At 35.9% G+C, this 14,855-nt stretch overlaps 1 protein-coding gene across 3 annotated transcripts in view; it reads left to right on the forward strand.

Moving 5' to 3' along the window:
* MYOM1 (myomesin 1) overlaps positions 1-14,855 on the forward strand; it is an 86,166-nt gene that overhangs the window by 1,897 nt on the left and 69,414 nt on the right. For 2 of the 3 annotated variants that reach the window (XM_063299142.1, XM_063299140.1), the window contains exons 2-5: positions 232-655; positions 8,074-8,199; positions 11,250-11,463; positions 13,600-13,757. In XM_063299142.1, the coding sequence (XP_063155212.1) occupies positions 270-655; positions 8,074-8,199; positions 11,250-11,463; positions 13,600-13,757 (884 nt within the window). In that variant the 5' untranslated portion in view covers positions 232-269. The remainder of the gene's footprint in view (positions 1-231; positions 656-8,073; positions 8,200-11,249; positions 11,464-13,599; positions 13,758-14,855) is intronic. The other variant, XM_063299141.1, reaches the window with a different exon arrangement.

Consider the following 14,855-nt stretch of genomic DNA (forward strand, 5'->3'; position numbering starts at 1 on the left):
TTCTGAATTTTATTTACTTCTCTGTGAATATTTTGTTCCTCAACTTTCACATTTTATAACATTGTTAATGTTTTTTATCCATTACTTATATCTTGGTGGCAATTATTTAATGGATAAATTCATGAAGAAGAGAAGTATTCATTTGATGCATTTTTTATGTTTATAAAAACATAGAACGTATTATGTGATTTGAGAATAACAACTAACTGGTTACTTTTTTTCTTTTAACAGTTTATCCAAAGTGTGAATTGAGTTAGGAGAAATCCAAAATGTCTTTACCATTCTATCAGAGGCATCATCAGCATTTTGATCGAGCTTATCGTCACAAAGAGCTAGAATCAACACTAAGTCAGTATCAGAAAGAAGAAAAGCGCAAATCTGCCATTTACACACATGGCTCTACTGCTTACAGCCACAAAGGTGCATCGGCCTACCGTCATGAGTCAGCTTTTTCTGACCAAAAGTCTACAGCAGCCAGCCAAGAATTAACAGAAGCCCATGCCCACAAATCTGCAGCTCACAGTAAACGATCTGCATCTTATAGTCTAGGATCCGATTTGGTCAATAAGAAAACTGAAGCATATCATCTTGGATCTGAATTAGTCAATAAGAAAGCTGAAGCATATCGTCTTGGATATGATACATACAGTCACGGGTAGAGTAAAATACAATTTTATGTAGTATAGTAGCTTCCCATCCATTTTAATTTCCTCAGGATCAAATTTTGGGATCATAAATACTTGTTGGGACAATAAGCTTTCTCAGATGTACCTTTTTACAAAATGTTTCTTTCCATTTGTGTATATCTTAAATGTTAATTGGGTTTGTAAAACCATTTGTGTGTCTTGTAGATTATAATGGATGTTACATCATCAGAGTCATAAAGCAATCTGCTGGCAGTCCTTTAACCAGTTATGCTACTGTAGTCCAGTGTTTCTCAACCTTGGCAACTTAAGCATGGCTGGCTGGGGAATTCTGGGAGTTGAAGTCCACATATCTTAAAGTTGCCAAAGTTGAGAAACACTGTGCCAGTCTGTGGGCTTGACTGGGGTAATGGAGAAAAGCTACTCAATGCTTCTCCTCTCAGCCATTTTTTTTCCCCATTGAGAGCTCTCATCACAGCTGCTTTTCTGCCTATGGAAAGAATGGTTATGATTCTTCCCCTGGGTGGAAAAGCAATTTAATCAAATATTTGAGTACAAATAAAATAGCTGGAGGGGAAACTTTCTGCTTAGCTTTCTGCTTGGTTCTAGCTCAAACTCATAATCCCACTGCTGTTTTTCCTGGGGGTGGAAAGTATTATATAAATGTTGCATTTCCTTGTTGGAGTTATGCTTATTTTGGCATTGAATTCATGAGATTTAGCACTGTGATTTATTTCTATAATGTTATAGTCAGAGAAACTGAAGAAAAGATAATCTATACATGTTGCCAAATAAATACAAATGAAAAGAATCCATTTAGCTTGAGTAATGTTTGAATTATATCACCTGTCAGTAACTGCAGTATTCTGGCCTCTCAGGATGAAGAAAGACAAATTGTTCTTTATTGCTACTTGAGTTCATGCTTCATTCTGATAATTTGGCGCTAGCAGTTGAAATCCAATACAATAAGGAAGTGAAATGCAAGTGTTCAATCTCTCAGCAGATTTAAAAGAGAGGGTTTTCCCCCCCCTGAAGTGATGAATTTATCTGTTAGGGGGATTTAGGCTGGTATGTGAGCCCAGTATGTGACCTGTATAATTGGATTATTGATACTAATGAAAGTATGAATACATTCATTATTTAACTGGCTGTGTTATTCCATCTTCGAAAAATAGTTATAATGGTAAATGCCCAAAGTTCAGCTGGATTATTTAATAGCGAGAATTCTTGGCTAGTTTAGTTTACAAGATTATGTGGCAAGAAGGAAAAAAGGGTAAATGCCTTACTTGAAGTCCAAGGATTATAATTAGTTTTTACTATCTTTTACTTCTGCACTTTTTTACCATCTTGTAGAAATGTTTATTTTCTTCTGTAATGTAAACATTCATTTAAAAAGTGTCAGTTTGGGTACTTACAGTAATTTCCAGATCATAATCTATGGCCAGATATCATAATGTTTCTGTACTTTGGCCAGAGGGGAAACCCCCAGTTCAGCAGACTGAATGTAACTCGAAGAAGTTCCTTTTTGCATGTCATGAACTAGTCATCAGTTGAGATGTAGAGAAAGGGGAGTGGGGGGAATTTAGACATCTGATTCCTAATTAGCTCGTCCTGCTTAGAAGCAGTTTACATTTTTCAGCTGCCTCATGGTGAGTGTTTTAAATTGCTTGACTTGATAGCTTTCATAATGTTGTGAGTAGTTGATATGTAAAGCAATGGTTTCTAACTTTTAGAGGCCTGTGGCCACATTTCCTCCTGTGGTGCCTTATTTTGTAGGTGTAAGTCATCTGTTGTTAGTATTGCAAGTCTGCTGCCATTGCTTTCTGGATTGTCCAAAAGTCTGCCATGGAGAAGCACCTAGTCCCAAAAGAACAGGAAGATCTCCAAGAAGCTCACTGCAAGACAGTGGTTGGCTCTGAGGCTGCTGTTTCCCTCCAAAACACTGTCTCCTACATGAACAAATTCTACAAAATATATGTTTAAGAGAGAGCTCAGTACAAATAGGCAAATGACCTTCTGGATAAACTAAGTAAAGAGAACCAATTGTATCTGGACCTCAAAAGCCTTATTTGCTTTATTAAAGTGCAATAAACTAATAATACATTAATACTTAACAAAATACCCAATGATACTATATCCTGGGTGCCTTACTGGGGGTAACAGGATTTATTTAAATATCTGGCTTGTCCAGGTGCAGTATGCTATTCCTTTCTTTGGAATGTATTCAGCCCCATAGATTTCCTATGCCTAGAAACATGATGGGGTAGCTGGAGGACAACTCTTTGCTCACTACAATGGGACTTCAGTCATGAGTAACTTATTTTACTGATTTCCATGGGATCTGAATCTCTACTCCTCTGTAGGATTAATTATAAGTTAAGAATTCAAATTAAGATATGACACACAAGATAAATTTAAAAATTAAAAAAATACACAGCAATAGGGGGAGATATGCCCAATTAAATGCAAAATTCCAAAGGTTAGCCAGAAGAGATAAGGAATTATTTTTAAACAAGCAATGCACGGAAGTGGAAGAAGACAATAGAATAGGAAGGACAAGAGACCTCTTCCTGAAAATTAGAAACATCGGAGGTAAATTCCAGGCAAAAATGGGTATGATCAAAAACAGAGATGGCAAGGATCTAGCAGAAGAAAAAGAGATAAAGAAAAGGTGGCAAGAATATATGGAAGATCTGTATAGGAAGGTTAATAATATCGGGGATAGCTTTGACGGTGTGGTCAGTGAGTTAGAGCCAGACATCCTGAAGAGTGAGGTTGAATGGGCCTTAAGAAGCATTGCTAATAACAAGGCAGCAGGAGATGATGGTATCCCAGCTGAACTGTTCAAAATCTTGCAAGATGATGCTGTCAAGGTAATGCATGCTATATGCCAGAAAATTTGGAAAACACAAGAATGGACATCGGATTGGGACAAATCAACTTATATCCCCATACCAAAAAAGGGAAACACTAAAGAATGTTCAAACTATCAAACAGTGGCACTTATTTCACATGCCAGTAAGGTAATGCTCAAGATCCTGCAAGGTAGACTTCAACAATTCATGGAGTGAGAATTGCCAGATGTACAAGCTGGGTTTAGAAAAGGCAGAGGAACTAGGGACCAAATTGCCAATATCCGCTGGATACGGCAGGGTTGTATACTCTCACCCTACCTATTCAACTAGTACGCAGACATCATGCAACGTGCTGGGCTTGAGGAATCCAAGGCTGGGGTCAAAATCGCTGGAAGAAACATTAACAATCTCAGATATGCAGATGATACCACTTTGATGGCTGAAAGTGAAGAGGAACTGAGAAGCTTTATGATGAAGGTGAAAGAAGAAAGTGCAAAAGCTGGCCTGCAGCTAAACCTCAAAAAAACCAAGATTATGGCAACCAGCTTGATTGATAACTGGCAAATAGAGGGAGAAAACGTAGAGGCAGTGAAAGACTTTGTATTTCTAGGTGCAAAGAAATACAGTAAGAAATTACTGCAGATGCTGACTACAGTCAGGAAATCAGAAGACGTTTAATCCTTGGAAGAAGAGCAATGACAAATCTCAATAAAATAGTTAAGAGCAGAGACATCACACTGACAACAAAGGTCCCCATAGTTAAAGCAATGGTATTCCCCATAGTAACATATGGCTGTGAGAGCTGGACCATAAGGAAGGCTGAGAGAAGGAAGATCGATGCTTTGGAACTGTGGTGTTGGAGGAAAATTCTGAGAGTGCCTTGGACTGCAAGAAGATCCAACCAGTCCATCCTCCAGGAAATAAAGCCAGACTGCTCACTTGAGGGAATGATATTAAAGGCAAAACCGAAATACTTTGGCCACATAATGAGAAGAGAGGACACCCTGGAGAAGGTGCTGATGCTAGGGAAAGTGGAAGGCAAAAGGAAGAGGGGCCGACCAAGGGCAAGATGGATGGATGATATTCTAGAGGTGACGGACTCATCCCTGGGGAGCTGGGGGTGTTGACCACTGACAGGAAGCTCTGGCATGGACTGGTCCATGAAGTCACGAAGAGTCGGAAGTGACTGAATGAATAAACAACAACAACACAGTGGATCCATAATTTAATTTTTTAAAGGCAGAATAACAACCTTATAATCTAATGAAAAACTCCCATAAACGTTTGTTATGATGTGATAAATTCAATAGTGTTTAAGGACTAACAGATTTGTCCTGTGTTTTACTGAAAAGACAGGGCTATTCATCAGGACATTTCTGAAATCCTTAATAATATCTTCTATCTGGATCATTAGGGGTGAAAAGATGATAGTTAAGTTTCTCAATTTTCAAAAACAGATTCCAAAATCTTACTCATCAGCTGTGGTTATGCAACTAAGGTTCTTCCTTAGTATGTATAACAATATTTCCCCTGAGAAGTATCTTTTATTGCTCTCTGATTTCAAGGACAGCTGTTTCATAACCTTTTGGGCAGCTTTCATGTGTATATTCTTCCAACCTGAATATAGTTTACATTTTACTTTCAAGTAAACTCCATATTTTCAGGAATTGACAGGAGTAGTACCATTTTATCTTTGGAAAATCACATTTTTAAAACCAGCTCTGCTGGTTTAAAATATTTGCACTTGCATGCTTCTCCTTTTGATGACATGTTAGTTAGACTATATATAATGTTAAGGATACAATGTTACACTTACCTAAGTATCCTTGAAAAAGTAGGACTTCTTGGTAAATATATTTCAGTAATTTTCTCAGGTTACTTGTGGAAATTTAGATTCACAGAACAATCATTTCCTTTATATGTGGAGCTATAAAATTATTATAGTGATTGCATGTTTGATCCAGACATAAGCTTGGGTAGAGGTAAATTAGAAACTGAAATGTAAATATGAACAATGACATGATTTTCACTACATGTAAATGTAAGCTTGAGACAGTGGTATACTTTAAATTTTTGTCTTCAGAAACAGTGGACATTAAAGAAGATTATAAAGAACTTGGTTATATCCAATTTTTCAGTATACTGTGCATTTATGGTTTACCTCTGTAGTGCAAAAGAACTAGTTCAACAAAAGCTTGGCTTTTTAATATTTTTTAAGACACTACACTTGTTTTGAGTATTCCTACACCAATATTGCAAATTAAACTATGTAGATTATATGTAGAGTAGATACTCCATCTGTGATGCTGGACAGAAGGCCTAGAAAGGGAAATATCACAATATAAGTATCTTAATATAAAGAGTTGGAAACATATATAAATACTTTAATATGAATATATTATAAGCATTGCTGATAACAGTGTGCACCAAATCTCTATCAAACCATTAATAAGCTCTAAAAATGTGGAGCAGGATATAAACCCTTGGCCGTTGTTTCTCCCCTGTAAATTTCACTCTCTGCTCAAACTGTGCCTTGTCGTAGAGACATGGCAGGCAGAATCTACTCATTCAAATTGCTTGAGTTTTGTATATTTTTCTCTTGTAAGTTTATTTTGAATTATTTCTTAATAAATAATTCAAGACATATCTATGCTCAGGGCTGGCTTTAGGCTAAGGTCAAGTAGACAATGGCCTAGGGTATCAAACATAGGGGGCACAGTGCTGCCCCTCCTTCTGAATCGTTATAAAAATGAAAATCTTTGCATTGGCAGGTCCTTGGGGCACCATATACCCTGAAGCTGACACTGTCTACACTACCACTACCACTGTTTCTATTCCAAAAACCATCAAGAACAGTTTAATCTATTATAGTCTTCACTTCTGTTGTCTAGCTAACTATTTCAAGGAATATAGTTCCATATTAAATTGGCCATAAGAAATGAGTAGTAGCACAGTGGAATGGATCTTTAATAACATTTGTATGACAGGTATGGAGCAATGACGTATCTAAGAAGTGCAAGATCATGAAGATATTTGAAGAGCATCATTCATAGTTCTTTATTGGATATCTAAATATCATTAAATTGAAAAGACATTTAATTGTCTTGTCAAAGTTCTGTAAGTGCCTCTTCCAAATGTGTTGAATTAACTCCCAAGTCAAGGATGATCATTGGGACTGAAGTCCAAAACATCTGGAGGGCAATATGCTGAGTGAGGATAAACTAGAGAATAGAAAATGTCAAGTGTGCAAACCTGGTTCAGGATTAAAAAAAAAATCATTTTAATTTTACCATATTCAGCACATTCTTAAGGTCTTTCAACAGTTTTCAGGATGCTACCAGACTACAGGAAAGAATAACTGTATAATTGTGATTAAGTAAAACAGATTCCTGTATATAATCCTGTGGACATGGGAATAATCTGTACAGGGGTTGCATGATATACCAATAGTAGAAGGCACCTTTTTATTTCTCCCTCTCTTTTACACACATAAGCTTTTGTCTCTTCACACAGTTGCTACAGAAAGTTGAGATTGTGCTGGTCATGGATTGAGGTTACAGCAATCACTTTCAAAGGGCCTAAGGGAAATAGGATGATAAAATGAAACAGGAGAGAGCTTTGTACACTGTCATGAAGTCCTTGAGGAAATTGTAGGACCTAGTTGAAATAAATAACAAAAAAATCATCAATTGTTTCAGCAAATAATTGGAACTGCATTAGGTAAAATTCCGAAAGAAAAGCATCTAACCTATAAACAAGTATTTAAATAAATAATTTTTATTAAGACCAGTGTTTTTCCCTACTGATGGCATTTTTTCCTTTTTGCACAATTATGTATTTTGTATAATGAGCAAGAGTGAGGAAGGTATTAGTTATATTGACTGCATCCAACGTTGCAGTGTTTTCTCTCCTTGCATGCTTTAATGCTATATTGTATTTTCCCTTTTTTGTTTTACAATATGCCTTCCCAGTTATGCATTTGTGTGGCTTGTGCTTGCTTCTGGTTTATTATTGTCAACTTGAAGCAAGAATTTATGTCATATTTACCACAAGAACGGTCCAAGCAGCAGTGTGCTTTTGAACACATCAATAAACATGTGTGAGAAAAAGGCACAAGAAGTAGGTGATATATACAAATGTGGGTAAAAAATAAACAATATTGAATTTAGAAAGTAGGAGGGACAGTAATTACGGCTGCAAATTCTAAACACAGTTAACGTAATAGTTATATTAAATCTGAGCTGCAAAAGTCCAGACTTCTTCTAAATGTCAGCAAAGAACTACTGTAAACTAGTGATCTGGAGTTTTGAAGTTCAGATTTGTTAGGCTATCAAATGGGAATGAAAAGATTGAATTCCATGAGATATTTCTGAGTTCAGGATTGTTTGCATGTTGTACAGCTGCCTGGAAAAAGCAACCTGGGCATGGAAGTGAAATGAAATATATATTGTTGATTTGAAGACTATCAAGTGCCTTCTGGCATTCTTCTACTTCCACTATGTTCAACTTGCATCACAGCAGATAATGTTAAGGCAGATGTCTTTAGAAACCTAATGGTACGACTTTTCTTTCAGAAGTCTGGTAGAAGATCATACTCTAAAGTTGAGTCCTAAAGCAAAGAGAGCTAAGCAAAGTGTATTGTCAGAAGAAAAAGAAAACACAACTATTGTTGACTATGTAGTACCTGTGTTCACCGGAAGGTATGTCTCTTTACAGCTGTTTTGTAAATGGGACAAAAAATGACTGAAATAAAGAGGGAAATAATATCTCTTTACAGCTTTATAATGGCTTCAATGCTAAATTTAACCATATAGTGAAATTACTAATGAGTCTTTCTACTGCATATAAAAGTAAATCATAGATGGTGAGGTTGATTGACAGTATAATCTGCCTGAGATATATGTTTCCTCTGATGTAAGTCTCAGTGCACTCAACAAGACTTTATTCTTAAGGAACTGTTTATTGGATTACATCCTATATATGAATAACTAAAAAGCAAGGGAATCGATAATGTGGAGAACATAGAAGGAAAGATAACCTGCACTAAAAATACTGTATTTCAAGTATCTCACTGTCCTTCATTTTCTGTGATACTTCTTAATAGAGAAATTGAGTCCTCTGTCAATATAAACATAAGATATGTAGTAAATTTGAACTTGAATTTAAGAATTTTTACATAGAACCAAATTAAAAACTAAGATTGGTGGGTCTGAAAGTTACAGAGGATTGCTACTGAAATTGCTACTGAAATCTTGAATTCTTTAATAAGCAATATGATCAAATGTTCATTGTTTTATAATGACATTTTCAGGAAAAAGTTTCTTCTTAAAATGGATGCAGATACCCCAGAGTTCTAATTTAGGCCAGAAAAGATCTATTTTCAGTCTGTTCCATTTAGAATTATGTTAAACCAGTATATTCATTACAATACAAGAAAAGCTGTCTTTTGCTCTCTCATACATGCCACACATATATACTGCATTCCTGTCTCATTTGTTCTAACTTTTTATCGTATATAGTTGAGTAAGAAACTATTGCAATAGTATCCAAGACTAGGTGAACAAAACCCAATTACTTTTTACTGTTTAGATTTACCAGAGCAAAAAACAGTTCATATTGTAAGAAATGGGAAAATGGTTTTTAAGACATTCAAGGTTTGTTTTCCATGCAGTGCCAGCATCGTAGTTTTTTCAACAATTATCTGACAGTATGATTTTAGTTTGGATATACTTGTTGCTATCACCCAACATTGATACATTGTAACAAGTGTTTTTAGATTGAGCTTGGAGAATTTACTTTAAATGTTAGCATATAAAATGAATATGATTCATTTGGACGTACGGCTTTGTCATCCTGTCAATTTAGTCTCTGGCAGTTTTTCTCAAAGGGATAAAAAGCTAATTTGACCCATAATAAGTCTAATCATGAGAGCCAGTTTGGTGTAGTGGTTAAGGCATCAGGCTAGAGACTGGGAGACTGGGAGTTCTAGTCCCACCTTAGGCACCCAGTTGGGTAACCCTGGTCCAGTCACTCTATCTCAGCCCTTTAAAAGGAGGCAATAGCAAATCACTTATGAAAAATCTTGCCAGGAGAACTGCAGAGGCTTGTCCAGGCAGTCTCTGAGAATTAGACACAACTGAATGGATTAAAAAAAAAAAAGGCTAATCAAGATTGCTACTGGAAAGCCCATCCTTTGTGCCAGAAAGCAATGGGCTATGTGATACCACTGCCACCTATTTATTATCTGAAGGATACAGCTCAGATTCATATTATACTTGTAAACCATATCTAAATTATTAACTAGATTAGTCTGTTTCTTTCCATTGTGAGATGATTTGCTAGAGAGAGGCCAGAGAGAGTTAAAAAAAAATCAAATTCCTTCTAGGGAGCTGGTACTTCCATTGTATTGGTTGTTGGCCAACTGATAAAGTTAGATTTGGACCTGCAGTAATTGGATTCCAAAGCTAATTTAGGAATATCCTGATAGAATGCTGTTATGTAAGACATCTACTTTTAGACTGCGGTCTAGTACATCCTTGGTTTGCAGTTAGTCCCACAAAACTGAATGCAACTTTCTTCTGAAAATATGGTATAAAACTGCAATTTAATCTCACTTTTCCATGATAAAACAAACCAAGAATGTAAATGAAGTATGGTGGAACAATTAAAAAATTTTGCACAGTGAGCATGGTATAAATATAACCCTTAGCATGATCTAGTCAAATATGAATTCTTATTTCTACTGATTTTCAGTGCAATTATTTTCTCACTCTTAGGGCTGGATTATTAACATTTCAAAAATAATAAAATTTGACATTTATTATTATTAATATTCTGATTTGTTGGTATTCTGAAGGAAACCTTTCCCAAACTGGTGATCTTCAGAGATATTTTGGATTTAAATGTACATAATCCCTAGCATAATCCTCAATGTTCTGAATTAATTTTTAGAAATATATGGGTAGCCCATTTCATAACTTTGATATTCAAGATGAGTATATCTCTCAAATATATACTGATCAATTGCATATATGGATTTGACCATAAAATTCATTAGCACATTTCAATGAATTGGCATTTGTGTTAAAAAAATATTGATAAAATATGAAAAGAACACAACATTGGTTATACAGATGAATCTTTACATGTGAAGAATTGCTTATACTGAATAACTGCAGCTGCTGTCTGAAAAGCTAAATAAATAGCTTATTACTGTTGCCTTTTCCAATGCCAGGTGCTAGCTTTCTCGGCAATTGCTTGCTGCATCCAAAATTTAGTCTTCATTATGATGTATATTGTGGAAGTATGCTATTTTGACACTGAAATATATGTACACCAGATATAAAAGACTAATAGCTATAATGTTTTTAAAAAGAATTGAACTGGCTTGATATACAGTAGGAAATCATAACATTGACATCTTGTTTGTGTGTTACTATCTTCTCATATTTACCTTTATCTTCTTAAGCTAACGAGACAATAAGACTGATGATAACTAATGTTTTTCAAGAAAATAATGTAGAACAGCTTCTCCACCATACTGTTATCCAGACATGTTGGGCTAAAATTTGTGTCATCCACAACTCTCACGTATAAGTCTTACATCTACAGCACCAGTTAGGAAAGGCTGATGTAGAAAGTTCATTGCCTTGATACATTCAGTGGACTATATTTAACTTACTATATTAACATTAACATAAAATGCATTGTTTTTCAGTATGCAATGGATTTTTTTTTTAAATTCTTGCAGAGAAAACTATATCAGTGGAATTACAGATACAGAAGAAGAAAGAATAAAGGAAAGTGCTGCGTATATTGCCAGAAGGAACCTTTTTGCAACTGGGGAAGAGATTACTGCAACCAAAAAGAAAATTTCCTCTTCTGTAGAAGAAGAGAAACATGAGAAAAAATCAAGAAAAGTAGCAATACGGGAGACAGCTGAAAAAATGGCTTTAAAGAAAACGGTATTAAATCACTCATTCTAACATGATAATGATATCGGGCTTTGGTTGTTGTTGCTGTTGTTAAAAAGTATCAAAACATAGGACATGATACCACAGTTAGGTAAGCCATTGTTAGTTCTTACGTTTCTCTTTGATTTCATTGGAAAAAAAATAAAACATTCTTCATTTTCTTTCTGAACCATTAGGGCTTAAAAACATTTGGCAGGATTTCTACATCTAAATATGAAGTAGAATACATTCTCCAGCAATTCTTCCTGTTTTCTCTACAGATAAAAATGATAGAATTATAGGTCTATAAGGATTGGGCAGAATAATCCTATCTGTTCTCTCAGAGAACAAGAACTCCAGCATCTTTCTTGGTGCCTGTTGAAGGGCAAGAATGTGGAAGGATCGATTTCCCATCCCCAGTACTCTTTTTGTTTAAATAAAAGGAATCCCCTCCTGTTGAGGCCAATAAATAAATCAGTGCAAGCTCCAGAACTGCTGTGGATTGAATGTTGGTTTGGAGTGTGGGTGAGCATACCAAAAGAATTTCGCAACCAGCAGATCTATTGTCCCAACTGGCACATGCTCTGGCCAATTTTTGACACTCCCCTTTTTCCATCATGTAACATCAGAAGGGATCCTGGGTGCTAACATCGGGAGGAGCAAGATTCCAATATTAGATATTAATATGTCTGTAATATCACATGGGAAAAGTTACGTTCCTCTTTTACTTGGGCTCATTACTTCCTTTCAGTCTTTAAACATATAAATGCAAAAGCTGTAATAGGATTTCTGGTCTGAGAAGAGAAAGGACAATTTGGCCCTGCAGCCTCAACCACTTGTTTCCCATGCTACTCTGGCATGTTTCTTAAGCCAGCTTCAAAAATACCCATCCAAACTGCAATGAGTTGGCAATGCAGCTAGGCTTGTGCTCAGTCTAGACCATGGGCATTGGCCACTGCAAGACCTGAATGGTCATTCCCCTGCTTCTTTCCCTTCCAACCCATGCAGAGAAGGCACACCTCACTGGCTGACTCCTGTGTGGACTGGTCCACCAGTGCCCACCTCTTCCTTTTGGAGATTGTTCCCTTTTCACTAGTCCCTGTGCCTTTCCTTTGCTTTCCCAGTTATTTGCACACAAAGATGCCCTCTCTTCTCACATTATCTCCTTTTACACTAATCCAGACCCTTTCTTTTTTTCTTTTTTCCCTTATGGTACTGTCCTAACTCTGACATCACAAAAAGAGAGCAGCAGGAAAGAGGTAGTTTTTTTCATTCCTGCATTCTCCTGCAGATCCATGGAAGCTTTCTGATAAGGAAGAACTGATAGCTCAGCTTCACAGAAACAAAGCAGCAACTAAAGAAGCAGTTTTAATATTTTTTTAATTAAAATTCCGGGGAAGGGAAGGGAAGCTTTGCAATACAGTACTGTAGGCAGGTCCTGGGAAAGCATGCTTTACCTTGACTGGATAGAAATGAAAGGGTACCTGCTAGAAAATGGAGCATGAGCTTCTAGAGGTAAGAATAGTTCATTGTAAACTGTAAACATTATATTATAAACTGTAAGATTATTTTAAAAATGGCAGATGCCAATCAGGAAAGAACACAGCAGCCCAGCAGCCCAGGATGAAATAGTTGCACAGTGTAGTGATCAGCCACTGGAGGGGAGGGGGCCTGCCAGGCAGCACAGCCAGTTGGAGCTGAGGCTGTGTCTAGATTAGAATGAAATCTGAAGACCATCCACTCTGAAGATCCTAAAGTGGCCTGAGTTAAAAAACATCAGTTTGAATCAAAGCTGGAAAACACTGATATGGGATACATTTGCAATTGGCTGAGACGGGGCGGAGTGGGGAGGAAGAGGAGGATATCATCAATTTCTGCATCAGGAAGTGGTGGGAAGCCCATTCTGGGTCTGACCAAAGTCTAAAACTGGAGAAAGCAAATATGTTTTAATTTTTTCCTGCGATCATGTTCTTTAAGAAAAAAAATGTTTAAATAGCACATTGAAAATTACAATAATATTTAATCACATTTATGAAATGTTGACAAATATATATTATATAGTAGTCTAGATCAAAGGTAAGTTTTATGTCTTAGGACACTAGTGCATGTCCAGAGGATGATTTATAAGATGAAGTGTTTGTCTTATAGTTAACAGAGACCCAAGAATTCCACAGAAAGTTAAATGAAGATAGTCTGTTACACGCTCCTGAATTCGTTATCAAACCTCGTTCACACACTGTCTGGGAAAAACAGAATGTCAGGTTGCACTGCACTGTGAGAGGCTGGCCAGAACCTCGTGTTACATGGTATGCTTGTTTGTTTATCAGCATTATAAGTTGATGAAGTGGTGCATTTAGAATAGGTGATATAAAAATAAAGCTTACTATAAATACTGCATTGAGAGGTAATCAAATTCAACTTTTAACATTGTCTAGTGAACTCTTGTATGCTTAAAATAATTCCAGCTTACATTATTATATTTTATAAATTATATTTTTATGTTTTTATTTTAATTTATTACATTTATTCATTGTGCGTTATTTGTTCCTGCTACATCCTACAGAGGACTTGAGAATGATGCCTATCATTCAGTGAAATTGATAAACTGAAGGATTATGTTTTCATTAGCCAAAAACTCTTGCCACAAAACAGTTCTAAGTGTGAGTGTTCCAAACCATATGAGGAATAATTTTTGCATAATTTATCAATTCATGTATTCTGTATTGTACGTTTCATTGTTGAAAACCATTTAATGGTGGCTTGCAATCTAAAATGAATAATAGGATGCATATCCACTCATTTCAAGGGAAGAATATATATCTATTTACTTTGTGTGTGCATATTGGCAACCTCACTGAATAGGTTTCAAAGCTGCATTTTAAATGAGAAAAAAAATCAAGTGTAACTTGGTTCTGATGAGGGGGAAATTCAAGTTTGATATAAATTTATCAGGCTGTACCTCTTGAATCAATATGCATACTGAACACAATAATAGTTTGATTTTGGCACTACTGAATTTTATGGCACAATTTGCCAATTAAAAAACATTTATTGGGGAAAAAGTCATTTTCCAAATACATTTGTATTAGGGAAAGTTTGCAAAGATGACAGTATTAGGAGAAAGGCATTCAATTTATATATTTTAGGAGGCATGTATACAAAAGCTTACATATTTAAAAAAAAATGCAGGTTGATGAAGAATCAAGAAAAAAACCCCTCAAGGTCAGAAATATGAGAACATGATTAAAGGTACTTTGGCACAGTGATGTCTGGACATTAATAAATATATTGGTTCCATTACCCTTCTGGCTTGGTTTTGACTTCATAGCATGCTCGGAATATAATTTGAGAATGTGAGTGATTTAAAACTGCATCACTCCAATAGTCTTAGACAGCTATATCCA

Source organism: Candoia aspera, chromosome 3 (genome assembly GCF_035149785.1).
Source record: "Candoia aspera isolate rCanAsp1 chromosome 3, rCanAsp1.hap2, whole genome shotgun sequence".
NCBI lineage: Eukaryota > Metazoa > Chordata > Lepidosauria > Squamata > Boidae > Candoia > Candoia aspera.